Source organism: Achroia grisella, unplaced genomic scaffold (genome assembly GCF_030625045.1).
Source record: "Achroia grisella isolate CSIRO2021 unplaced genomic scaffold, CSIRO_AGI_Agris_v1 utg640, whole genome shotgun sequence".
Lineage (NCBI taxonomy): Eukaryota > Metazoa > Arthropoda > Insecta > Lepidoptera > Pyralidae > Achroia > Achroia grisella.
The window spans coordinates 5,771,476-5,799,113 of NW_026712977.1; the positions used below are offsets into that span (position 1 = coordinate 5,771,476).

General features: G+C 31.5%; 2 protein-coding genes and 1 long non-coding RNA gene across 3 annotated transcripts; 2 read left to right on the forward strand and 1 right to left on the reverse strand.

Moving 5' to 3' along the window:
• Positions 1–397: 397 nt before the first annotated feature.
• On the forward strand, positions 398–2,403 carry LOC131849372 (acyl-coenzyme A thioesterase 13-like). Its single transcript, XM_059199443.1, has 3 exons — positions 398–749; positions 1,419–1,606; positions 1,992–2,403. The coding sequence occupies exons 1-3, from the start codon at positions 666–668 to the stop codon at positions 2,146–2,148; spliced, it is 429 nt and encodes a 142-aa protein (XP_059055426.1). The 5' UTR covers positions 398–665; the 3' UTR covers positions 2,149–2,403.
• A 1,789-nt stretch (positions 2,404–4,192) lies between these two features.
• LOC131849371 (peroxidasin) lies at positions 4,193–25,619 on the reverse strand. The gene is made up of 7 exons (XM_059199441.1): positions 25,329–25,619; positions 12,953–13,168; positions 9,678–9,749; positions 8,223–8,455; positions 7,531–7,824; positions 7,147–7,419; positions 4,193–7,074 (listed from the first exon to the last, which is right to left on the reverse strand). The coding sequence occupies exons 1-7, from the start codon at positions 25,493–25,495 to the stop codon at positions 4,217–4,219; spliced, it is 4,113 nt and encodes a 1,370-aa protein (XP_059055424.1). The 5' UTR covers positions 25,496–25,619; the 3' UTR covers positions 4,193–4,216.
• Positions 15,854–17,566, forward strand: LOC131849373 (uncharacterized). The gene is made up of 3 exons (XR_009357791.1): positions 15,854–15,976; positions 16,955–17,007; positions 17,331–17,566. It is a non-coding gene; the product is annotated as an uncharacterized LOC131849373 (long non-coding RNA).
• Positions 25,620–27,638: the final 2,019 nt, after the last annotated feature.

Genomic DNA, 27,638 nt, shown 5'->3' on the forward strand with positions numbered 1-27,638 from the left:
GTTAGTCAAACATCTATTTTAAAACGATTTACGAACTGTGAGACATGGCGAAGCGGTACAAAATTCCCCATTCCCAATTTTGATGATTTTTGACTACCATATATTTTGATGATACCAAATACATGAAGTAATTTAATGTAAATTACACACTGTCTCCAATAATGTCTTGGCGCCTGTACTAAAACATTGGTCTATTAGTCCTCGTGTTCAAGTCACAATATGGGAAAAAAATGTATCAAACATGAGCACAAACTTTTTTTTTGTTATGAGTTTCTTTGGTTATGAGCACAAATTTAAAAATCTTGTTTCTTTATCTAATGTCAATGTTAATTTTAAACAGTCTGTTAATGTCAATTTTAGACAGCTACTGGCAATGTCAAGCGGCCGCAATGTTTGACAGCTGACTTGATAACATATGTTTACATGCAAAAATTTATAATAATTAATTATTTCAAACAATAACTTAACAATTATTTCCGTCTCAGATAGATTGTCTTTTCTGAGATTTCAGTTTAACTCATCACTCGCTCGTTGTTAGATGAATTACACTTCAGTAATTTCTTGTAGTTTTTAAACTATAATTTTGTAGACCTATTTACTTTCACAAAATCTTGATATTTATATTCAAAATTTGTCATAATTATTTAAATTAAAGTTATAGAAGAATGTGCACCAAAGGAACAGCTGTTGCGGAACTTTTTTCTAAAGTTATTGCCAGCACAAAATGTTTTGATCAGAATCTTCGCAAGGTTTGTTTACATAGTCCCATTCATTTTTCAGTTACGTAATATTATTGCTTCTGCAAATGTATAAATATTACTTATTTTTTATTTTGTCTTCTGTTGCCTAATTTGAGTAATTGTTTTATTTATATACTTGTATAGTATGATTATTTATAAAGATTATTGAATTGATACATACAAACCTATATACATTAATAAATGTTTAGCTTATAAACTTTTAGTTTTATATCTATTATCATAATAATTAGCTTATATAAGTCTAAACTAATGTATCTCAAACACAGTGAAAAAATTACACAAGTTGGTTGCTATTATTTAATTTTTTAAACAACAGCAACCAATTCAATACAAAGTTAGTTGTATACCATAAAATACTTATATTTTGTTTTTAAGTATATGGTAAAATATTACTGCAAATAATTGAAGTACTTAATTGAATTTGAATATAAGAAGCTCCTATCCCGATACTATATTATTATGAACTCAATAGATACAAGCTTTAAATTATATTGCTTACTTTTGAACATATATATAAAAGCTTTATTTAATATTCTAAACACTTTAAAAACGAATTCACTTACAATCATATGAATCTTTTCAATTGACTAAAGTGATTCTTGTTAAGTATGGTTATACACGGAACACTTATGTCATTTATTAAATATAAATTTACAGGTGAAGGTAGTATGCTGTGATAATGGAAGAATGGTTACAGAATTCCAAGTTGGTCCTGAACATCTAAATCAAAGAGGTACCCTCCATGGGGGATTTATAGCACATTTAGTTGATGCAGTCTCAACTTATGCACTAACATCAAATGAAAAGGTGGACACAAGAGGTGTATCTATTGATCTCAGTGTAAGGTATGGTATAAATCAACTTTTCTGTTATAATAACTAATGTACAAATTATACATTTTATAATTGTAATTAAACAATTGACTTTTTATGACAGTGGTTCTTAATTGATGGTCTGTGGACCCCTGGCTGTCCAAGGATTAGTCCATACTAGTCTTCAGATCACATACGAAGATTAATACATCTTTGACTTAAATTTACTGCACAGATCCCTACAACAGTATGTGGTCCATGGAAAAAAAAATTGTCAAATATATATGTATCTGTCATATCTAAAATGTTAAAAACTAAAACTCTAGTTCAGTGTTTGAAGTATTGTATCGTCTAATAAGAAGACATGTTATTTTTAATGTATATCACAAATTTCATATTTTTTATTTAATGTTTTCAGTTACATGAGTGCAGCAAAGGAAGGTGATAACATAGAAGTAGAAGCAGTTACAAAGAAAACTGGAAAGAAAATAGCCTTTTTAGAAGTTGAAGTAAGAAATAAAGACAAGAATCAGGTCTTAGCCATAGGTAGACACACAAAATATATTGGCGTCTAATTAATTGGTTCTATTAAAATGCAAAACATTTAGTTTCTGAATCAATGTAACATTATTTTTAGTGCAATACTTAAATATATTGAATTAAAGGAGTTAAGATGTCTAATAAAAGCCATTCTTTGCTTTTTCTATTTATTGAACACCAAGAATTACATGTAAATATGCAGACACTTATTAATTTTTTATGAATAGTATATATGATTAAAATAGAGTTATAATAGGTACATTAGGCATTCGCCAGTTAAACTAAATGAATCCAATTTTCAGCTTCCGATATTTTTATTAATTAGGTAGTGGCATTTTTATTATGCAATCTTAACGTTTCTATTAAATTTATATAAAAGAATTAATCTCATATAAATAAATGATACATTAATATACACAATGTTTGTTCGTCCGCTTTAGTTTTATACCACAACAGAATTTAATACATGTGTTTTAAATTATTTAATTTTTCTAAGTTTCGATATTTAGAAATTCTATCTTTAAATATAAGACATACTATAATATGCAAAATACACCACCAGTACAGCTCTATTGTCGTAATGTCAAGATTGTACAAAATATATGTAATGTGCTTAAAACATAAGTAGCGTAAAGTTTACGACCTTAAATGTGTAGTTCACAGAATGTTAAATAAATATAGAACATGGCGTTGTTTATTGTAACTTTCTTAGTAATTATTGGTATTAATATTTGAAACATATTTAAACTTATCAGTTACCTACCAATACAATTTTAGATTAAAAATTTGAAGTAAATGCGTTTTATTAAATAATCGTATTAATAAATAAAAAAATTACAAGTATTTTAGAATTACAATAATTTTGGAATCTGATTTTTTTTTTTTGTTACAGGAAAGTAATCTTAATAACTTCTACGTTTAATTGTATGTATATTTTTCTTTCTACGGCCTGTACCTGCCGGCCTATTCTTTTCTTTACTACTTAAATTGACAACTAGAACGAGTACCTAATTTATAATCATGAAATGCGATAAATGTCGCCTACAATATATTAGAGAAAATTTTAAGTAAACTCATTATTGGTAATTATTTATTATAGTAATGGCCTATTAATATAAGAGAATGAAAGTATTATCTACTATGAAGTAAATTTTTTGTATACTTATTAAGATTAAATATGGTATTAACTGTTACTTAGACTAAAAATTTATTGGGATTAATATTCAAAATTTCCTTTAATCTTATTACTATGATTCCTTAAAATAAGCAGCCTGACTCTTGAACATAATAGAATCCAAATCAAATCAAATTACGTCAAATAATATCTTTTAAGTGTTAAATGTCACAGAGATGTACCATATTAGAAATATACGAGTACAATATACAGAAATATGCCGTATCATATAAATAAATAATACAATAATATAGACATACTATATAAACTATAAATTACCTGCCTTCATCTGTATGTTTATCCTTACGAACCACAAAGGATGCTGATACTATTTTAACTATAAGTTTTATAATTTCATCTTCTTTTATAGGGTTTCTATGTGTAATAACTTCAATATAAAAAAAAGCGCTGTCTATTGACATTTCGATTTGATTTGATCACCTCTGAACAATTACAAAAACCATTTCCTTTAGGCATTAGTTCTTGTTCTCAGTTGTTCCGATTCCGTCAAAAGTTACCCTGCAGTTTAGACTAGATAACTTTTCAGCCTTAATATTGACAATAATAAACATATATGTAGAATTATAGAAATATTATGAACGTAATTGGAATCCACAATAACTTAGTTATTAATAATTAATCTTATTATTATATATAATAATGAAAATACTTTTCCTTAGATATATTAAGAATGTTTTCAAGTTCCTAATATCTAAAAATTATCTCGTAAACGTCGTAATATGTAAATGGTGCAGGATTATGTATGCATACATATGCATACATATAACTGCACTCACAATATATTATTTATACGTTATTACTTATCATATGGATACGTTATTTTATAATGCATTCATTGAAACACAAGATCGTGATACTAACGTTAATACTATACTATTACTACAACAAGTGTTTTAAAAGCGTCGTATTTATTTACGATAACATTTCTTTTCTAATTGCTCGATGCGTTCTTTGAGATTTTTCATGGTTGTTTCTACATTATTTTGTGTATCCTCTAAACGATTCAAGCGAACGTCATTTTGCAAATTATTGGACTCAATATAATCTGTATGTGTGACATCTCTTCGGGCACGCCGGGTGAATCGCTCAGAACTTCCTATATCGTTACAACTTTCACAATCTGCCCAGTACCGTAGATCAATTGATTGCAGGTCGTCACATGATATAAGTCCGTCTTGGACATCAGGCAGCAGAAATACATTTTCACTAATGGTATCGATATCATCCCCGTTATCACATAATATTCTAGCTAAACTAGTACGTTTAATTTCTTCCAGTTGTACAGGTTTAAACATTGTTGGATTTTCATACCAAAATCTATCACCATCTCTCAGTCGACGGAATTGCTCAATTAACAAACACCTGAATAGTGGGCCCACTTTACCACCTTCGACTTGATCTTCTAATATACCTCCAACCCAAACGTCAATATTATGCACAGAGCCATATAACTTTTCTAGTTTATCTCTAACTGTTTTGTTTGTTATTTCACTAGCCAAGTCATCGAAACTATTTACTTCAGTCATATTACAGACTTCTCTCCATTTCGTATAAGGAGGTAAAGCGTGATCACGACCTCTTTGAATATTAATCGCAGCCAAATCAAGGGCAACAGCATGAGCACTATAAAAAAGTTTCTCAGTAAGCTCCGAGTTTAAGTTTTGTGTAGCAGTTTTTAATTTGGCCGGTGTAATAAACATACCCCTTAATAGAGGATCTACTCCTCCTTCGTCGACTAACCTCCAAGGAGAGAAAAATGCATGGCGCAGTTGTAAGTGTCCCTGAGGAATAGTTTCAAAGTTTTCATCGTAACGATGAAGTACAGGATTAATCATCGAATGGCCAAATCTCAAAGCGGCTGTAGCAAAAACGTTAGATATCGATGGATTAGTAGTTGGATTGTAACCTTTATATTCGCCTAATTGTTGATATCCTTCAGGTCCAAGAATAATAGGTAACCAATCCTCATAGGTTATTAACTGCATCTCAGCTCCCACGATTTTTCTTGCCTCCTGATAAACTTTATCGCCATCCCAAAATGGATTTATAGTTTTTAATTCACTCGCCAATCGGTTATGTTCTCTCATCCAGATGGTGTGCATAGCGGCTAAACCTATTTGTTCATTTGCTCGTATATCACCTGCAACAAAACAGTTTCGGTTGCTTTCTTGTAGATTGCGCCTGCAGTCCATAGCATTTAAACCAGTTGTTGGTAAAAACGGCTTCTTTCCTGAAAATGCAAATCCAACTCGCAGTTTTCCATCATCAGTTGTTAAATCACGCAAATCCTGAGCTACGTCTTTTTCAAAACCGTATACTTGTGAAGCATCAATAAATGAAGTCAACTGATTAATTTGTTCTCTGGGTTGTAATATTCCAAACAAGGCAGAAGTCATCCCCGAACCGCATACTGAACTTGTTCTGAAAAAATCAATGCATCGACGATTCGTAATACGCGGATCGTTTGGTGGTACGTCAATAGGAAAACAGGGCGGTGAGTAATCACATGTTTTTTTACAATCGACTCCATCCCATGTTTCTGAACTGACTGACGGCAAAGCATGATCCAAATCATGGTCTAACCATTGACCCCATTGCATAGTCATATGGCTTATTTCAACATCTTCTGATATCTTTTTAGTAGTTATAATGATTGTTGATATTAATCTAGCACCTGGTAAATTAAAACCATTATATCTGAAATCTTTATTCCAACCGACAGGTTTACTGAACCCATTTTCATATATAGGATAAAGAATTCGTCTGAAACCAGTTAGTGACGCACCCCACATAGGGTGAACAAAGTTATTGCATGTACCATCGAAGCTACGATATTTTCCATGATAACACATATCAGAACAATTGTTTGAATCTCTATGAGCAACACATCCAGAGAGCCGTGCGATTACTTCAAGATGTTCATTAGATAAAATTGCTTGATAGTTAAAAGGTTCCGCTGAGGTAACCTTTAATCCAGCATCTACAAGATCTTTCACTTTATCTAAAGTTCTTTCGTAAATTTCAGCAGCTTTAGCAATCTCTCTGGCTTGTTTCTTAGGGAATCTACTGATTACATAGAGCTCATGAATGCCTACATTAGCACTTTTATTGTTAAATAGTTGTTCAACTGTCCTTGAAATGGCTTGATCAACATCTCTTGTCGCTTGTGTTAAAGCTATATTGACATATTGATCTCCAGGAAGTATGTGATCTTTTACTACCAATGAAGCAGAAGCAGTATCGCGACCGTGTGTATTAAATGCAGAACATTCATATAGTCCGGTATCTGTCACTGAGACGTTATTAATAATCAAGCTTCCAAATATAGTAATTGCAATTCTGCCATCAGGTCTTACTCGTGAACCGTCTTTTCGCCATTCTATTGAAGCAGGCGGTTCTCCTTCTACTTCACAAGGCATTTGTATTGATGTTCCCTTAAATGCATCAGTGTCTTCTGGTTGAACTGTAATACGAGGTGGAATAGAATTAATCTCGTCAACTTTAAGTTCTGCCGATGCTTCGATAATACCTTCCGTATTTTGTGCCTTACAATGATACAGGCCCTCGTCATCTATGGTCACTTCTAAAATGATAAATATCTGATTCTCATTCTTCAAAACGTAATTATCGCTTTCCGGTAAAGGTAATGTGTTTCTAAACCATGTAATAACAGGCTTTGGGAATCCTTGAGCTGTGCATTTAAATTCAATCTTTTCTCCCAGTATTGCATTTTTAGGTCTTGGTACAGTTAAAAATGTTGGAGCCACTGAAATAAAAGAAGTGGGATTATAAGTAAAACGGTTATGTCAATCATTATGTTCAATGTAGGATATCTTACCTATCACTTCTAAGTCTGCAGATGCTGTAATCTTTCCGTTTATATTTTCAGCTTGACAGCTATAAGAACCTGCATCAGATTCTTGGACTTTACGTATAATAATAGACCCATTAGATGCAATTGAATTACGTTCACTTAAAAGTATCCTCCCATCGTTGAAATACCACGATAAGTGTGGTCTAGGGTGACCTTTAGCAATACAGTCAAAAATAACCTGCGCTTGGTTAATTTTAACAATTTGCCTTCGAGGCGCTACACTAAACACCGGTGTACCTAAACAAAAAAGGTATAGTTAATGATATTTAATATTTATTCTTATAATTACAGACATGCAATTGTAGCCAAGATTGAGACAATTTTTCGACCTAAGCAAATAAAATTTACCATCGTCATCCGGTTGTGATTGGATAATCATTCTTGCAGGCCTAGAGCGCGCTTCACCGGCAGCATTTTTAGCCAGACATTCAAAGTACCCAAGATCAGATTCGTCAGCGTCGTGAACCATCAGAGTTCCGTTATTCATTACTTCGTATCGATTTGTAATTAATGGCAGTGTAGAGGAATCACGGTACCAAACAATTTCAGGTGTTGGGTCCCCATTAGCAACACAACTAAACATAGCATCTTCTCCAAAGTTAACAGTCACATCTTCGGGGCCTAACTCTATCTTAGGGTGACCTGAAATCAGAAGAGTGTGTAAAAATAAGTGTGAGATCATTAAAACGCTTTAATAAGTTGAATATATTTGTGGTAAGTCTAAGAAACAGAAACAATGTAGCTGTCTACCTAACTTATGCGGCATATTACTCGTATTATCTTTAAAAAGTTAAGGTGGCAGAAGATGCACGGCCACCACAGTTTTTCTTAAAATTCTTACGGGTTTCATATTTCAGTATATAAATAAAAAAAATTAAATACTTAAAAAAATATTCCGGACAGTATCAACTAGTAAAGCAAAATATTAATTTCAAATAAAAAAAATATACTTTAACAGACTTACAGTTAAAGTATTTTTTTTTATTTGAAATCAATTTAAATGATAGTATCGGAATAAAATTATATTTTGAGACACTCACGGCAATTGAAGTCTTTTCCAGTCATGGCGGCCAAAGGAATTCCAGTAGCATGATCTGGTCCGTAACACGTAGCCGCGATTTCCATATCTTTATGCAAAGACAACATCTCAACAAACCACAACATGGAACAATCGCAGACCAGGGCGTTGCTATCCAAACGGAGTTTACGCAATTTTGGCAAATCTCTAAATGATCCTGGCGGAATCCCTTTCAACAAATTGTTGTGCATATATCTGAAAATATAAGAATAATTTATTTTTAATTTGCATATTAGCGCCTTAAATTGAATGACGATATGGTCTAAGCTGGTGTCCGCTTTTATTTACATCCTACAAAGCGTTTGGTACGAGCAGCGAGGACGTTAAGAGTAAGATTGTAACGGTTCTACCGTTACAATAAGATGTAGAGAACCACGACATGACGGTGAAAATATAAAAAAAGTAAAATCACGGAATACCTAACTAAGCACATTCACTGAAATGCAACTTATTTAAAAATAAGTAGGTATAAGCACTAAAACTCGTCTGTTAAATTTCGCTCCCCAAAACGTACAAAACAACAAAATATCTCATCAGAAATTCTTAGCCGTAGTGTTCGGTGATGTCAATAATAATTGCGCAGATACATTTTAGAAGATTGAGAGGTAGGTTAAAAGTGTTCGTTTGTGAGGTAACAAGACAAGACTGGGACTTAACGGCATTAAACTTACTTAATTAACACAAGTTAAGAGATAAGACTCGTTAATTTCCTATTGCTACAATTGTATGCAGAAGGTAATTGGCAGGCAATGTACCTTAAGGCAACTCATTAAAAACTTTTGAAATAAGATATAACCCGCATACTCATATAGTCACTGCAAAAATGTAATAATTATAATGCAACGTTCTGATTGGATGCCAATCCTTACGTCAGTCCCTTTACCATATCCTTGAAAATCCTTTAGCCCTCAATTCACGCCGATTTGAAAACTCCTTAATTCCCATATAGAATCATTTCTATCTAATCTAGGTAGATCTATTATATTTACTATTGCTAGAGGGAAATGGGGCAATGTGAACTAATTCCTTAATCGCTAGTAATGTATTAACTCAGGTTGACCTCCACACGGTTCTCTCTGGAAATTATCCTAATAAATTTCTAGTGAATTTGTCACAATGGGCCAACAGAGTTGACATCATTTTCATCCTATCATCCTCCACTAATGTCCCGCTAGCGTAAACCGTTAACCCAGGCGAATGCACCATTCCATAGTCATCCATAAAAAAAATAACTTCTGCTAATATTTAATTACCTAACTGTCATATCTAAATGTAATTGTTTATTTACAATTACGCTAAGAATATTAATTCTGATACTTTAAACAAGGGTACATATGTCATATTTTATTTTACCGTAAATATAAAATTACCTAGTCGACACTAATTCTTTGTGAATTGAAAACAATACTATACTTACAGTCTTTCCAGTCTCGGCAAATTGTAAAACATGTCCGGTTCGATTTGATGAATCTCGTTCACATGCAAGTATCTGGAATAACAGTAATATATATTTATACATATATATACCTATATATTTATAGTATACTTTACGACTGTAACCATACATGGGGTAGCCACGAATTGACTAATTGATATAATATCATCGGCTTTATTGACTATGTTATCGATCTATTTGATCGCTAACTGTTGTAACATATAATTTGTGCATATACATAATTTTGTGTGCAAAAGAATAAATAAGTAAAATTCTTTACTGGATAAGTATATAAATTATCCAAATATTTATACATACATAAGTATATATATAATTTGATAAATATTTTAATGGTAACAATAGAAACAGTAAGTTGACATATAAAGAATTTTATTTATTGATGCTTTTGCTCACAATATTGTATACATGGCGGACTGTATTGTATAAATGCTGATGCTGATGCTGATGGCAATTTCTACCAGTCAATTTTCGCTTACCATTAAAATATTTATCTTAATGTAAAGTAATCTAAACTGTTTTACAACATATTTTTATAACAATAACAGAGTTGTCAATGAGTTAATAATAAAGTTTAAAACATATTTTAAAATAGAAACTTGTTAAAATATTATGAAAACATAAATTGTTATAGTTCAGCAATTTACAATTATTTTAGTTAACTGTGCAATGCTAAAAGTTACGATATTTAATTCAAATTAAGTAATTTGATTATGGAGGTAAATATACCAGTGTAATAAAACCGTATAGTTTTCACCTCCGTTTAAATAGCATCGCAACTAAAAGAATCGGAAAAAAAACCCGAAAAGTCATGAATGTATCATCACTTTTCGGGCTTCCAAACAAAACCATTTTATTAACTCACATAGACGACACTATTTCAAAACTATAATAAATTCAGAAATTAGAACAATAGAATTGATACTATTGTTTTTTTACTTAATCGCTATTTGAGCAAATTGCGTTTTAGGACCATCTTTTTGTATTTAACTTAACTCTTTAAACCAAGGGCTGTAGAAAAAACCTACTTTTTCTTCTATGTCCACTCAGGTTAGTTCTGTTTTAATGTTAATGCAGAAATTAATATTTCATTTTAAAAATATTGTTTGCAACTGTTGCATAATCAAATAGTACTAAACGATATGTAAATATTAAAGCAAAATGTACTGATATTTCTACTGATGCGTATCAAAAGGCAAACACGACTGGCTTATTCCTGATGAGGGCTGTCATATAGCTGCGGCTGTTTGTTTTCATATACACAAATTTATAGGCTTTTATATTTTTATATTTATTTGGTCTGTGATATATTTATAAAGGAAAAATAACTTTGACCAGTTAAGTGTTATAAAGCCGCATTATTAATATGGTATCGTCATGTAAATTATTAATTCTCTACAATTAAAAGTATTCTGTTCACTTTTATTAATAATCGGCTAGGCTGTATATAAGTGCCAAAAAAAAATAAATTAAAAAAAAAAAAAAAAAGAATCCAGATACATCCGAAAATCATTAAGTACCCTCCTTCTGTTAACAGTCGGGTAATAAAAAACATGTATCTATGTGTAGGTACAAAGTATGCTATAAATGTCACATACATCATATTCAGTGTTATAATTAGGTCCCAAGTGCAGCCGTTGTGCGATAACATACTCGTATTAATCTCAGCACCAACTTGCAGTTTGCTTTTATTATAAGACTTACGACTTCGTTTATTGTTTTATATAGACAATGACATCATTTTCTCAGTAAATAAAATCTAAATGTAGCACGATGGACATACTCGTGATTCTAAGTAAGCATATCATTACCACGTGTTTAATAATTGAAGTTCTGTCAGTACAAAGACCTTCAGCTTGTTTAGGTACAAATAAACGTAAATGGAATAATTTCAAATAAAACGAAGTAAATGCTTGATAAGATTGTTTCAAAATAATATCGACTTCAATCTAAAAAAAATGTTGAAGAAACACTTAAGTATACTTACGATCAAAAAAGAATACATAATCTGTTCAGAATTGGCGACGACACTTATCAAGTAACACAATAAAAATACTGTTGAAGTTTTCCACCCACTTTATAGGGAGACGTTCTCAACATCTCCCTATTTAAAACGGGTGGAAAAATGTTTTGCAGCACAGTGATGAAAGATCTTTAAAGTGGAATTGTAAATTACTAGTTGCTCCAATAAAACGGAAGTAAGTATTTATTGCCCACGTATAACATCGATTTCTTAATATTAAAGAATAAACTTACTAACTATATAGAGTAGGTAAGTACTATGAACTTAATTTAGATTACATCTGTCGTAATACCAGTTTCATATTTGTGACATACAGCCACTATGCGACGATATTAATTTCGTCATAATTTTCAGATGCAAATACTGACGTTTTATAAACTAAATATCTACACCCTGGGGAAAAGGGACGACGCGACGGTTCGTCATACATCATTAGATTTTTTTTTTATTGTAAAGTGAAAAATTATGTATTCATGTTTCTTAGAATTCTATTAAATGAATAGTTTAATTTGTTTTCTGTAAAACTAAGAAATAGAACACAATTTTTTTTTCAAATTCTGAAGAACAGAAAAAATATTAACCACGTGAAGTATATGTTTTGGTTGTTTTGGGTACTACTGAATAGAGAAGGCTGGAGTTAATACATGCTATGCTGCCACTGCACGCAATTAAACCTCTAACTCATATATTCGTTTCGCGAATCCAAAATAGTTTGAAGCCCCGGCGCTATATATGAACTAAAGTTAATTTCATCGTGTAAGCTAATGATGAAAAACTTATATCGCGAAACAAATTATAAATTTGTAGAACGAACCCGTTTCAAAAAATAATTTAATTACAGAACTAATCCTCTCTCTCCATGATACTACTTTTTAAATTCGTTTTATACGAACGTACTTTAACGTGACATGTGTTTGAGATACAGAATGTGTTTTTACTATATTCGGATTATTTATAACTAGCTGTGCTCGCGACTTCTTTCGTCAAAAACTATATAGATCTATCGAAAACCAACTGTCATTTTCCCCGTTTTTGCAATATTTTTCACTTCTATTAGTCGTAGCGTATATAAGCTTAAAGCATTCTTCGACAAATGGACTATCCAACACAATAATAATGTTTCAATTCGAACCTGTGGTTCCTGAGATTAACGCGTTCAAACAAACTCTTCAGCATTATAATATTGGTATAAATACTACAGGAGACGACTACTTACAGTTGTTCCAAATGCATCAAGCCCTGAAAAACATCGGGATCGATATGCTGTATTCTGTTTCGGTACAAGTACAGGTACTTGATGCGACGGAGGCCATGGAAGACGCCTGAACGCAGCACGCGCAACTTGTTATCGTTGAGGAGCAACGAACGCAGCCGGTGCAGGTGATTCAACGTCCCGGGCGCTATTTCAACGATATCGTTAAAACGGACGTCTCTGTGAATTGCAATAAAAAACTTTAGTAACCACACTATAAATGCTTTATGTTGATAATTACCAGAGAATATGTTCCATCTAACATCCCAACATGATCCCCTACCACTACTAGGCACTGGTCTCTATCTCCATAAACGATTAACATTAGCACAGTGCATACGCAACTCAGAATAGAATTTAATTTTATATTTTATACTCTCAGCAGCCTGGTATTATATACCAAGCATGGAAAAGTAGTAGGTACGTGTTATGGACGTACAAGTTAAAAATGAGTGACCATTAAAATATTCAGGCACGTATAAACAAAATTACTCGAAATAAGTAACATAATCTGTTTATAAATAGAAATAATCTGTTTATTTTCACCTTATGTCCTATACAGTCTTTGTTCCACGAATTTCAAATTCGGAAACTAGGTGCTACCACTCACTTACCTTTGACCGCTTTTATACTTATTTTTCATTTCAATTTCATTCATTTTATTCATTGGTATAATTATGAACTGAGCTACATTGTATAAAGCTTACTGCTGAGTTTCTATGACGACATTATGATATTTTAATTAAACAATTCTATTCTGTAATCAATAAATATTGTATTTACTACTAGGCACCTATACCTATATAATTATGATGGTTATATTTATAAATGCAACAATATATGATTACTAATAAAAGTTACTAATTAAAAATATTCATCATCGCCACAAAATTCATAAATGGCCTAAATACTTTAGTATTATATTAAGATTTGTTTAAATTAAATAATTTCATTAATTACATTATATAATTGTCGTACCTCGTTGAGATACACATAACCAGGGCCGTGGATGTAATTATTAAAAACATTATTATTAAATAAAATCAGCGGTATAACAATAATGTAAAGATAAAAAAAACAAAAAAACGATCATACTCTCGAGAACACAAATGTCTCAGTCAGTGAAAATTTTTAAATATATTACTAAAAAGGTTTTAATAATTATTTCTGTTGCGAGTTTCCAACATTTATAATGTAATATTGCGAGCGTAACTCGATGTACAATTTATTGCAGTAGCTAAGAAGTTGGTTGATATTCTTATTTTTTACAGCAGAATACTAATAAGTCACAAGTACTGTCTATATTTAGTTTTATATAGAAGTGCTACCACTTTATTGATTTTGACTGTATACAAATAATATAAGTATAAATGTACGCTCTTACGTATTAGCGGAACTAAAGTTGATGTCCTTTACATAATTTGCTTAGTAATTCGACATCGTATCGATATATTTGCGTCAATATGATTGACCGTGGTAATATTTAGTCATTTTTGCATTGATAATAATTAGTAGTAGGTAGTATGTACTACATCACGGTAAGGATGTAGTAGTACATACTTCATTCTATATGATAAGTAGTCTTAAAAAGGAATTTTTTAATTGTTTATTGTTATTTTAATTATTTGCTGCAAATATTTGAACACACTTGGTTTATGATCACAAATCTTAGTAGCCAATTATTAGTCAACTAGTTTATAACAACTGACCCTCATGGATTAGTGTGGATAATATGAAATAAATATAATCTACAGAGCAACAGCGATGTGTTTGAAGTCGGGTTGCTGACTAGGGGCATCATGTCGGACAACCTCCTTGTACGGTCCAGCCATTGGGAGGTCACACATCCTCGTGGATACTTCCGCGGAGAACGGTAGCCGAGCAATGGTTTGGTTCTGGTACTCCCTGGGCGGATGGTAGTAATGCCTTCGGGTTACTGCTACCATGTTGGCCAATAGTCCGGCGAGCGGCGCAGGTGGGACAATAGGCTCAGGTGGGGCCCGTCCTGGCCGTTAAGCATCGCGTTGATGGCCCACTCCTGCTATGACCCTATTCTTGGAGAGACACGTGCGGATCGGGCGCCGCTCTGTGTGGGTGGCAGTCTCAGGGGTTCAAGTCTGCCGTCCATACATCATGAGCCGAGATGGGATGGAGACGCATCCCGTATTCTGGTGCGTCTTCCCCACGGTGTGCGGAGACGGGGAACCGGGAAGAGTTCCCTCACGCGTTGAGGAGGGCCTGCTTAAGGGCAACAGCCGCTGGGGTCGCGGTTGCGACCGCTGGGGTTGAGGTTTTTGGTGAGTAGGAGTCTTAGTCTTAGTCAGTACCCGTCCATAAGGGATTATCCCCACATAAAAAAGGGTAGTCGACTATACTGTTTTAAACAGTACTATACTGTTTTTTACTAAAATATACTTTTTACTGTTTAACAAAAATAAAGTATAGAAAATACTGTTTTCAGCATCAAAACCTCAGCATTTACTGAAAGAGATTTTTCAGCAATAAATGCTAAGTGGCGGGATGATAGAAATAGAGCATCTATTAATTTAATAAAAAATGAGCTCCTCATTTATTTTAATTTCAATTATAATCCTCGTAAGCGTATGAAGTTTTTTAAAAAGATTGTAGTAAGTAGTGCGAAAAGCTTTCAAAATATGTATTTAAAATAATAAAGACATAATTTACTGTTCATTTTTCTAAAATACTGTTTAATATTCTTTACAGATCTGAATATACTTTATTTCTTGTAAAAAAAGTTGGTAAGACTGGGTTGGACTGTTTATTGGCCTCCTTAGTTTAATGTAATGAATATAATATTTTACCAGTCATACTCTTTGACGATCGTATTTTATGAGACTAGTCTATTCAATTCACAAGAATTTCATAACATGTCCTAAGGCAAGTCTACATTTCAAGCAGCAAACATTGTGCTCGATTTTATCCTCCTGTTAAATTCTCACTGAAATTTAAATACGTCAGAATATGAGTGTAAGTACGTTAGAGCTGTAAGTATTAAGCTTTGAAGGGGTTTGCCTGCCAATTTTTCTACATTTTTCGTGTATTACATCAAGTAAATCTGAACCAAACCTTTTCTATTTGAAAATATTAAAATATTCCTATTGGAATTTCCGCAAACAAAGTTTCCTACATACTATTCTTCTGCTGCAGATATACATTCTTCTTCATAATAATAATATTATAAAGAAGAAAGATAGAAAGAAAATAGTTAATATTTGTCTGGATTAAATAGACTACTCTAATTGAATATACTAGTGACCCGATATTTTTTTTAATCTTAGACAATTAACACAACGCCGTCTAGTCCCACGGTAAGCAGAGCTTATGTTATTGGTATTAGATAACTGAAATAAATACTTAGATTTTGTTTCGTAAATACATAATGTACATAGAAAACACCCAGACTGATACAAACAATCCATGCGAGGAATCGAACCCGGCCGTGGCCATTAATTTGAAAAATTGTTTTACCACTGAAATCCTATATTATGAACATAGGCGATAAAATATTTTAACGAAAATAAAATATTTTGAGAATACGTTAGGGTTCCCTAACCAAACAAGTGGAAATAAATAAAAAAAATCCTTATGAAATATTAATATATACGAACTAAAATATTTTCATGACAACATATTCAATACTAACGCCGGATATACTAATATTATAAAATGGAAAAAATCATTATTTGCATTTAATAGGCTTCGAATGCTTCTTCTCTATACACATAATAATTTATAAACATTAAACAATAATATACAAACTTTCTTGTTAAATTTATATATATATATCGCCCTTATATCACCACTTTCAATTCTTGACAATAAGGTCTTAGGTACTTAGACAGTGTATATTTTTAGAATAAAATGCAGGAATAATTGTTCTATAAGTACAGCAATGTATCTTAAAAGACTTAGAAATATTTTAATTTAGTAATTCGATCATTTCAGAATACTACCTTCTACAGACCGTTGCTTTTTAAAATAAAAAAAACGTAAGATGGGTAGGTATGACTGCATATTCTTTAAATACTTGACATAGAAATGTATTTTTAGTTCACAATCAGCTGTTATAATGTCCAACTATAATTACTGTAGTATACGAGTATATCTACCACGTATATGTCAGTAACCTACGTTATGATGTTATCGCATTAGTAGTAAGGTCTATAAATTCAGTGATAACGAAGATTTATCATATTTTGTTTAAATATTTGGGTAAGCAATATATGCGTATTAATTCTTTCAAGAACGTTTTATATAAACAGCTCTAGTCTTTATAATACTATAAAACGTTTCGCCACTGTGACCTGTTTATGTATGACAGGGTCACTGATAGCATCTGCAAACTCATTGTTGAGGACCTAGCAACACGGGTTTGGCCAGGCGCTCCTTAGTTATGCTCCAGAGGATGCACAATAATCAACCGCACCAAGGTCGACATCAACAAGCAGGGCGTACAAAATAGGTCCTGTATTAATCAGCTCGTGAAAAACTTGCAGTTGTCAAATGATTAACCAGTTTCCATAGTACCGTCATAAATTTTAATACAACAAACTTTTATTATAATGTAACATTTCCTATCTATTAAACTTTTTATTTAGATTCCATGCAATGGAGTTAGTTACCTGAATACATAAACAAGTTGACAACTATAACAGAGATTATACATTTTATAGCGTATGTACACTTGTAAAGTCTCTGACGAGGTAAACTACAGGTAAGTATACTTTGCAGCTTTAGATGCATCAAAGGCTAGTCTACACATTTACGTTTTCACAGTTATATTATTTATATTATGTTTGATGCAATTTTATCAGAAAATTAGTAAAATGGGATGGATAGGATAGGTGGCCGTAGGATAAAGTAAGTATATAATAGTGTATATTTAACAAAACTAACCGTCTTAACCAAAACTGGGATTAGGTAATTACTCACAAAGAGGATGGTCAAATATAAATATAAAATACCACTATAATGTCGAACGAAATAAGTATATTTTTGAAATTATATATTTGTGCATTTGGGTTTTAACTTAAATAAAATGTTGGTCTCAAAATCCGTTTTTGGGCTCCGTCTATACCTATCGGGATATTAAGTTATTAGTTCATAATTGTGTTCATAGCAGATATGTCATGTGTCGCAGCCTCCTACCTTCTTGCGGTCGCCTGTCACGGCCACGAACCTCAAATTATAACCTATAGGGTTGCGTCAGGTCGTTTGGACCTAGTTCCTAGGGCTGTCCTAAACATGATTTTGAAATAACGAAGTCAAAAGGATTCTCAGCCCGTGATCCTCAAAAAATAATAAAGTAAGTACTCGAGACCCTATTTTGCATTATTATGTAATTTTTTCACTACTAGGGAGGTAGTAGCCGGATAACCCAAATCCCCGGGTCATACTTTGAACTTACAGCTAACTACCCTCTCAGGAGGGAGAAATTTTTACAAAATGTAAAATCTCTGACGTATTAAATATGTATTGCTACTATTTCAGTGCAGTAGGTTGAAAAGTGGGTGGTTCGCTCGATTAATCAGAATATTTTATTGAACTTCAAACAGTACACGATTTTATTTGAAAATATTTAAATTATTCAAGCGTACACGATAACGAATTCCGAGTGTGTATAAAATGTATTCAGAGATACACACATTTATATTTTAATTTATTGAACTTACTTACTACGGAATAAAAATAGTAATAATTTAGCTAACATATGCCGTATGTCGTTAAAAGAAGAGAATTGTCTAACAATATGCCTTAGAACAGTTTGATTCCTAAATTAACCGACCTATACTCGAAATTTCATGTAGGTACATATTTTATGACATAGTAAGTCCTGCAATCTTTCCGTGATGACCACAGATGATACTATAGATAGGTACACTCCTATTAACATCCAAACAAAGTTCGATACGTACGTTAGGAAACGCATACTTAATCACTAATTCTGTATTCGTACTCTAATTTAGAAGCAAATGAAAATTTAATGACACCCGCACTACTTATAGCATCTGCTTATTGGAATCGATGCCATCAACGAGTGGCTTCATTAAAGAGCTGTTAGGACTGTGGCCGAACTGAAACACAAACTCAATATCATTTATTAACATCAGACCTTTCGACCTGTGCACTGTGCACGTCATACATCATCGGTTTGGTTAGCTACTTCAGTTGCGAAGAACTGGAAAAAAACTCGGGTACGTTTTTTTATGACATAATTTTTTAGTCCGCTTTAATCGTTAATGAAATTATTGGATAGATATGATAAACTTGACATTCTTTGTCTTTTATATGTATAAATTTTCTTTATAGGATACATATTTACAATACAGATATAAATAGAAATCAATAGGTTCATAGCTTGTTCCAACAATGAAAACGTTATGTTGTTATTTCATTGGTGTGCAGAGGACCGGAGAATAAACCCACAACATGTACGAGGAGGTAGTCTGCTAATGACATGTGCATAATAGGATAGCGAACATTTTCTTTGTTGTCAAGATTGAAATACACTGCAAATTGCAATCAAAAAGCAATTGTATCTGCAGACCCGGCCACTATTTCAGCTTCCAATGTAACATATGTATACCTAAACTTTATTGGTGATCTATAAATAATAATTTTTTTATATATATTATTGGTGACAATCAAGCATACGACCCACCTGATGGTAAATGGTTACCTTAGCCTATGAACGGCTGAAACACCAGGGGTATCACGTGCGCGTTGACGACCCATAAGTAACCTTAATATATCCTTCTTAAAAATCTCATGCTGTCGTCTCGTGGGAGAACCTCGGCAGGAAGTTCATTCCACAATCTAAGTGTACGCGAGAGGAAGCTTCTCTGAAACCGCACTGTTCGAGACCACTTAGGTTCCAGTGTGTGGGGATGAATTACCTGTCGATGGCGAGCAGTGCGGTGGTAAAAGGTGGCCGTCGGCATCATGTCGAACAATTCCTCAGAACACAGTTCGTTGTATAATCAGTAGAACACACAAAGCGAAGCAAAGTCTCGCCTCAAGCTAAGTGGCTCGATACCGCCAGAGAGATTGGGATCATCGACAATTCTCATAGCACGTCTCTGAACAAAGTAAAAAGGACCGAGCTGGTATCCAGGTGCTCCCTCTATTGAGCACACCGAGTTTCTTGGACACCAAGTTTACCTTTTCTTCCAGGTGACAGCGGAAATCAACAGTACTAGAGATGTCGACACCGAGAATCCCAATACTCTTAGAGATGGTAAAGGACGTGTTCTGGAATTCCGTAGCCACAGCAAAAGGGGTTTTCTTAGAACGCGCAGGCTTGTGTCTTAGTAAATTAATCGACAGTGCTACATATGTCACAATGCTAAGGGGAATAGTGTACGGTCTCTAATTAACCCCTTAGATCAAAAATTTAAATTTATTTGTATGTATATATAGAGATATTCCATAAACTAATATTTGTAATTAATTTAAGTATAGTCAAGAACGATCTTGATCGTGTCAGCTGTTAAAAAAAACGCATTAAGACGTTTCGTTAAAAAAGACTTATAAATACACAGATACAGAGTCATAACAAAAAGAGGTACTTACTCATATAAAACCCATGGAAAGCTACAACTTCATTGAGTAACATCTGTGGTAAATTTTACTAACTATATTTTAAGCAAGTACCGCCGTGTAATGCTGCTAGTTATTTTATTGAAGTTAATACTCCTTTTGTATAAAATTCAACACGAGCAGGTACATTCAATCCTTTTTGACTTATAACTTATATGAATATGAATGTATAAATTTATTTGTAAATTATAAAATATCGCTTTTCAGTGAGCATTTGTAGAGAAAAATGGATGCTGCAATATTGAATTTTTAGCGGCTTTTACACGTTTTACGCTCAAAAAGCAAAAGAAATATTAATATTATGTAGGTATTTCATATATAAGTATATATATATATATACACATATTATCAACAAATATCTACACAGAATCAGATTGCAAATACAAAATACATTTCTGTTACAACTTGTATTTAGTGAACATATTTATGTGTAGTTACATATTCTGTTTTAAGTGAATATCGAAACTAATTCCGCGGTTGAAATAACATTGTTGATAGACAATACTTTGGTTAAAATAGTTGCAGCTACCTTGTTATATTGTATTAAGTAAGAGACTAGGTACTGGCATATCTAAATAACTTAGGTAAACCTTGTTTCAGAAGGCAGGCATCTACTTAGTGTTCCATTTATGTTAAACAAGGAACTAATACCGAAACAATGAACTATGTTATACCTATAAACAGATTGCAATTTCCTGTTCGTCCTATTGCAATATTCCTGAATTCGTGGCAACTATGCTGAGAATATCTCAGCATAGTTGCTGAAGAATTAATACTTACACGTGATATATATACGTATTAGCAAATATGTAAGACAACATCAATAAATTTCCCTATATTTATATATTTAATATTTAATAAAATTTTCTGTACGTAGTAAGCGTGATGATTCTCGCAAATGTTGCTTAATAGTTACAGTATATAATGAAATTGATCTGTTCTAAGTGAGATGTGTGTGATAGAAAACAAGCATGATGATAACATTGATAAAGAAATTAACGAAAAAAAGGTGAAGTGTGACCAAATTTTACAAAATAAAAAATTTATAAAAGTACCATATTAATAAGTACAGATAAATGTAATCGAACAAACTAGGTACATATGTAATTGATTAGTTTTTTTAATTATAATGTCGTTTTATTAAATGACTGTAGGACTAATACCTAATTAATTATGTTAAACTAAATTGATTAAATAAAAAGTATGTATGTAATCGTTGAAAATAATTCAAAAACACCAAATTGTGAATGAAATTATAATTTTTATAATACATAATTAAATTATAATCTGGGATTTAACAAAATTTAGAGAAATAAAAACAAAAGACAATCATAAGGAACACAGAGTTCTCTGTTTGAAAATTATGAATTATTATTAATTTTTATTTTAATCATTATTTTTCTTGAAATTTCTAACAAAGTGTGTAAATGTTTTTTAAGACTTGAATTGTATAATTGACACAAAAACCATAAAATAATACATTTATTTTATGGTTCATAAATTGGTATCATATTATAATTATTTCTTCTTCTACGATGCCTACTAAGAACAGGCGGTTATTTCCGTTTGCTATTATGTAACTTATTACAATTAGAATCAGGGCAAGGTGCTTTTGAATACAAACAATATTTCTGCAATTTCTAATAGTTAATATATTTTGCTATTTAGTGGATTTTCAATAGCAGAAAATATACTTTGTTAATAGTTTTATCATATATATAAGCTACTATTATATAATTTTCAACGCAATGGATTTAACTTTTTGTTTCCACTATGTAATATAATCGTATTTGTGGTTTCCACCCCACCCAATATGCCCACCCAATATTTCGCTTCTATCTTTTTATATATTTATTTTTTCACTATTATATTTTATAAAATTGCATGTTGTATTTCACTTTTATGTGGAATTTGTTATTGAATATACTTTTTATACTTTATATTCGCAAATTTGCGGTATTCCGCATATATATTAAAAATTGAACCCTAGACAACTCTTTCTTTTTACAATCTATTTCTGTTATCCATTTCGGCGACATAGCCACATTTCACAAGTCTGTGAATGTTCCAGCATAGGCTGCCTAATTTTAAAAGTAGATATAATAAAATGCAATCTTATTTCTATTTAATCTCAATATATATTTAATATATAATAAGCGAAATTCCCGTTCTTTTATCACCTGATATTTTTGTAACTATTTTAAGTACATTTTGAAATAGTCTTTATACTGTTGTGTCAAAAATTCCAACCGACATCGAAAATTGAAATAAGGTTCTTAATTTGACTATATTTTTTATCTGTGTTAACTCAGATCGTTGCGTACATGATTATTATATTGTGTATATGATGATAATTTTTTTTTAATTTAGTGCTTCTTATATGATTCCCTGCTTGTATTATCATCTTGAAAAATGTTATTAATCAATGAATGAATTCTTTAATGAAAATGAATAATCGTGCTGGTAAAGTTTGTGGTCTTACTTTACACAATATATGTTATCACATAATATATGTTATCATATGTTTTAAACTGAGAACTTCTAATTATTTAATGTTTAGGATGTTTAATATATTTTTTAATGCTTGTACCTAAAGAATATTTATACTAAAAAATAATAGCAGTATATGATGATACCTATTTTTATAAAATTAGAATTACTAATGCCTTATTGTACCTACCAAATTCTAATAAATGAATAAATTATTATCATTATAAATTTGATCTCTATTTGACAAGAAGGTTGGTTGACTTGATGGTTTACTTGCGGAAGACGAAATATTAATAATAATATTTCTACTACTTTTATTTATTTATATATGATCTTACTTAAGATAAGTCTTATATGCCTAAGATTGTGAGTATGGATGGATAGATTGACGGATGGGTGTTTGTTACTCTTTCACGTATCAGAACGTATATAGTTCATAAATTTCACGCGGGTGAAATCGCGGGCATAAAAGTAGCTAGTATTGTATAAACAGTAACCGGCATAAGCAAGTAATTTATTATGAAAATAGTAACTTATCCCGGTTTCTTTTAGTTATTTACAGAATTTTTCGCGACGGATTGGTACTTTACAAGACCTCCTTCAGGACTATGTAAACCTTAGTTTTTATTTTATCATTAAAATAATTGTAACAACTGCATTAAAATATTTATATATCTATTGAAAAATCAACTTCCAATCGTAAAAAAAACATTACACATACTTGTTTAAACGACTTAAGATATTTTATAATTCATTTTAATGCATTTTTAAAAATCCAACATTGAAGTATTTCGTAATAACCTGTTGAGGAAGCACTGCATACAAACGTCATACGAGGAGAAAAGAATTATTGCTTGCATTTCTTGGATTTTTTATCCACTTATGAAATATCTTAATCTTAATATGTACTGCAGCGTGTTTCATGAAGATAATTTATTTTCCAACCGACTATCAAAGAATTGCCAGATATATTCTATACATGTATAATAATATAATAAGAACCCGTTTGCGATGAATCATTTTGTAATTGTATGGTTCACTTGCATTTTATGTCGGACTAATTATTATACATATATTACTTAAGGGAATATATATAATACCAGTTAATGTATAAAACTAAGTGCCCCGGCATACTTTGTAATACCACATAATGTTTTTCAAATCATTTTTTACATTCTAAAAGTATAAATCTCTAATCTGAATTTTATTGTGGTCGTTATATGTCAATACCATAATGATTAAATCTCTGTTTATTACTTTATTGTCTGCATTGTCATGTGAATATATTTTCTGTAAAGCCCGTTACATAAAGTATACGAATATGAAACAATATAAATAATATTAGGTAATATTTAGACCTTAAACGTGACATGAAAAAAAATATGTTTTGCTAGAAATCCTTGTCTTACCTACCCTGCTAAAGTTCCATCACAATTATATCAATGTTGTAGGAATGTATAGAGGCTTGATATAAAAACATTTTTTTTATTTATAGTCCAAAAGAAGTAGGACAAAAATACGATGTTTATTTGATCAGGAACCTTCGCTAGAGTACCCAGTTTGTTAAAGTTTGACTAAAATTGGGAGAATATAGTTCATAAGGAGGACGAACACATTGAACACTATTATTTTTATGTATATTGTATATATACAATACAGAGTAGAGCGCTTAAACGTTTCTTGTCCGAAATAAATTACGTTCGGATGATGGAAACAATACCTAAACAAATCATTACCATCTGTTTCTATACACCAAAATAGCATCTTCTATTTATATCATCCTTTCGACACGATAGGTAACGCTGTTTGTAGGTCTGTAAACCAAAACTTTTGTTTTATTAAATAATTAAACATAGCTCAAAACTTTCAGGGGTTTAGAAACATTTGAATGTTGTCAGACCAGTTCTACCTGATATTTCAATGTGTGTACGGTAACATATAGACTCCACATATCTTGCTTAAATCATACAGTCTTCGGTTTAGTTATAATAAATGACGCTTGCTGTTACAATAATGATCGTTGATGTAAACTGTTAAATACAAAGAATCGACGCTCAGCTTTAAATTTATTATCACCATACCACAGCGATGATTTCGCAACATAAATATTCGCTTACACTGACACAAAATCGCACGTTTATTTATAAAGTTCTACTTACTAGAAGTTATAATTGGAATGAGTATAAAGTACAAAAAAAGTTTAGGATAAACTTATAAAGTAAATACTTACAGCGTATGCGTTTCGGGTGAAGCTTTCGGTATGGTCACCAACTCTTGTTGTAAGCATCGGGCTGCATTTCGGACGCACTGACATTTGGGTGGGCAAATGTGATTAGACAAAACCAAAAAAAATAAATTAAAAAGTATTAAATACTTAAAAAGGCGTACTGGACCCATGACATTAGGGTAATGTATGGGAGGGATACGGAAGAAGTATGATGTCCGGAGATGTAGTGGTAGTGGTCGCGAATGCCGCTGCAGTGCGAGTGCAGACTGCGAGCGGCTGAGTACGATTGACGAATGGCGAAAAGCGTGTGGAGAGTGACGCGGCGGCGGAGGGATACGCTTACAGCGTTCCGAGAACGCGGAGCTCCACACGGCGGAATCTATACCTATCAAATGATCACTACTCCTTATCATCAAGAGTATAAAAATAAAAAACTGTTTACTAAGCACCTGGATACTTGCAACTCGCAGTAAGCTTTGGGCATCCGTTCTTATTAGCACAATATTATTCAGCACTTAGTTACGTGGAAAAATATGGTATAGCATTCGTTACAACTTACTTATTAAAATTAAATTGCAATAGGTTTTGTTTTCCTATTATTTTTATATTATTAACAGTATTTTATTATTTAGTAGTTAATAATTTTCAAATTATAGTGAAATGTATTTACTTACCCATGTAAAACTACTTATTTAAATCGAACAATATGATACCAAAATATATATTTGATCTCCTTCCAGAAATTCAAAACTTTCACAAATAAATATTTTTTGAGCCTAATACACTGTTCAACTATTATGAAAAATTTATTGGAAGAAGACTGTGTAGCTATGGTGGTATTTTAGGTATAGGTACTTATTAAATATGTATGGATGCGTTCAATAGGTACGTCATTTACCATATACCTACACTATTTAAACGGTATATTAAAATACTGATTATATAAAATTATAACATTAATAAATTGTAGCAGGTAAAATATATTAATATATTTCTTTATAAATAAAAAATACAAGTAAATTAAACAGCCTAATTGTAATAAACAAATCATTAATTAATAAAATATCTGCAAAATTATATGTATAAAAAGATTATTAAAAATAAGAACTAAAAGATAAAATAACACAGTAAAATTGTATTTTCAGTATTTTACTTTAAAAATTCATTTGTAGCCCTTTTTATATTATTCATACAATAGATTAATTACTTTATTTATAGACTCACGCCTATGTACAGCCTAGATTCTGCAGCTGGATATTTTATTTATTTAGCATGTCATAATTATGAGTGTCTGAAACCTTTCTGAGTTTATTGCTTTGTCGTGTATATTCAATCAAAAGTCATATTATATCAATCAAAAGTATACTTTTATATGTGCGTTAATACGAGATACTTATAACACTACTACTTATACAAGATATTTATAATATATAATACTAGTAGAGCCATATAAGATGCTTTAATACTCGGCGAGTAGTAACTATCATCACTCGCAGAGCTCGTCGAAGATGTTCTATAAACTGTGGAACATTTATAACGAAGTCATTGTAACATAACATACATAATTTTTCCATTTTAAAGTGTGGTCCAGCTGATACGCGTCCGTGGAAATCGCATCTATTGAATAAAATTGTATTATTTAACAATGCAATTATTACAATAAACAAGTAGTACCTATTAGAAATCATGGAATATACAGGAGTAACAACTGTACTAATGTTGTAAATTATTCATGTAATTATTAATTACTTATATATTCTTAAATTTATACTTCTGCCTATTCCTACAAATCATTTCCGTCTGTTGTTCTCGCCTTTGCTAAGAATTTTCGCTAGCTTGGCAATATAATGGTTCACTTCATTATCGACAAAAAGTAGAAATACATTTAGTATTCAATGCTAATAAATAGGTAATTTGATACTTTGATTTGTTATACATGATGTTGACTTACAAGAATGTTTAATTGAAATTATGAATTGTGTATATGCTTTAGTTTTATAATTACACTATTATGTACATTTCTAGTTATTGGATACTTTGTATAAGTTTCCGTAGTAGCTATTCAAATAAAAAATTAACAACTGCCCTATAAATAATAGTGTAAAGTACTTACTGAAATAAATAAATAATGCTTGTTACTATCTTTAAAGGTTAAAGTTTACATTGCTATTATGATAATTATGCTAATTTAACACTATAGAGTACATTTTATGGCGCTATTCCTGTTGCTGAGGTAAGTAAGTATGTATACCTAAGTGTACTTTTTGTTGTATCTATTTCAATGCTATTTTAACGCAAAGTTATAATTGACTA

Bases quoted from the DNA above. Each gene is read 5' to 3' on its own strand.
- LOC131849372 (XM_059199443.1), top strand. From the start codon at position 666: ATGTGCACCAAAGGAACAGCTGTTGCGGAACTTTTTTCTAAAGTTATT. The intron at 750-1,418 runs GTTTGTTTACAT...ATAAATTTACAG, and splicing joins TTGATCAGAATCTTCGCAAG to GTGAAGGTAGTATGCTGTGA. The intron at 1,607-1,991 runs GTATGGTATAAA...TAATGTTTTCAG, and splicing joins TCTATTGATCTCAGTGTAAG to TTACATGAGTGCAGCAAAGG.
- LOC131849371 (XM_059199441.1), bottom strand. From the start codon at position 25,495: ATGGGTCCAGTACGCCTTTTTAAGTATTTAATACTTTTTAATTTATTT. The intron at 9,750-12,952 runs GTAAGTAGTCGT...CTGTTATTCCAG, and splicing joins TTGATGCATTTGGAACAACT to ATACTTGCATGTGAACGAGA. The intron at 8,456-9,677 runs GTAAGTATAGTA...TTATATTTTCAG, and splicing joins TTGCCGAGACTGGAAAGACT to ATATATGCACAACAATTTGT.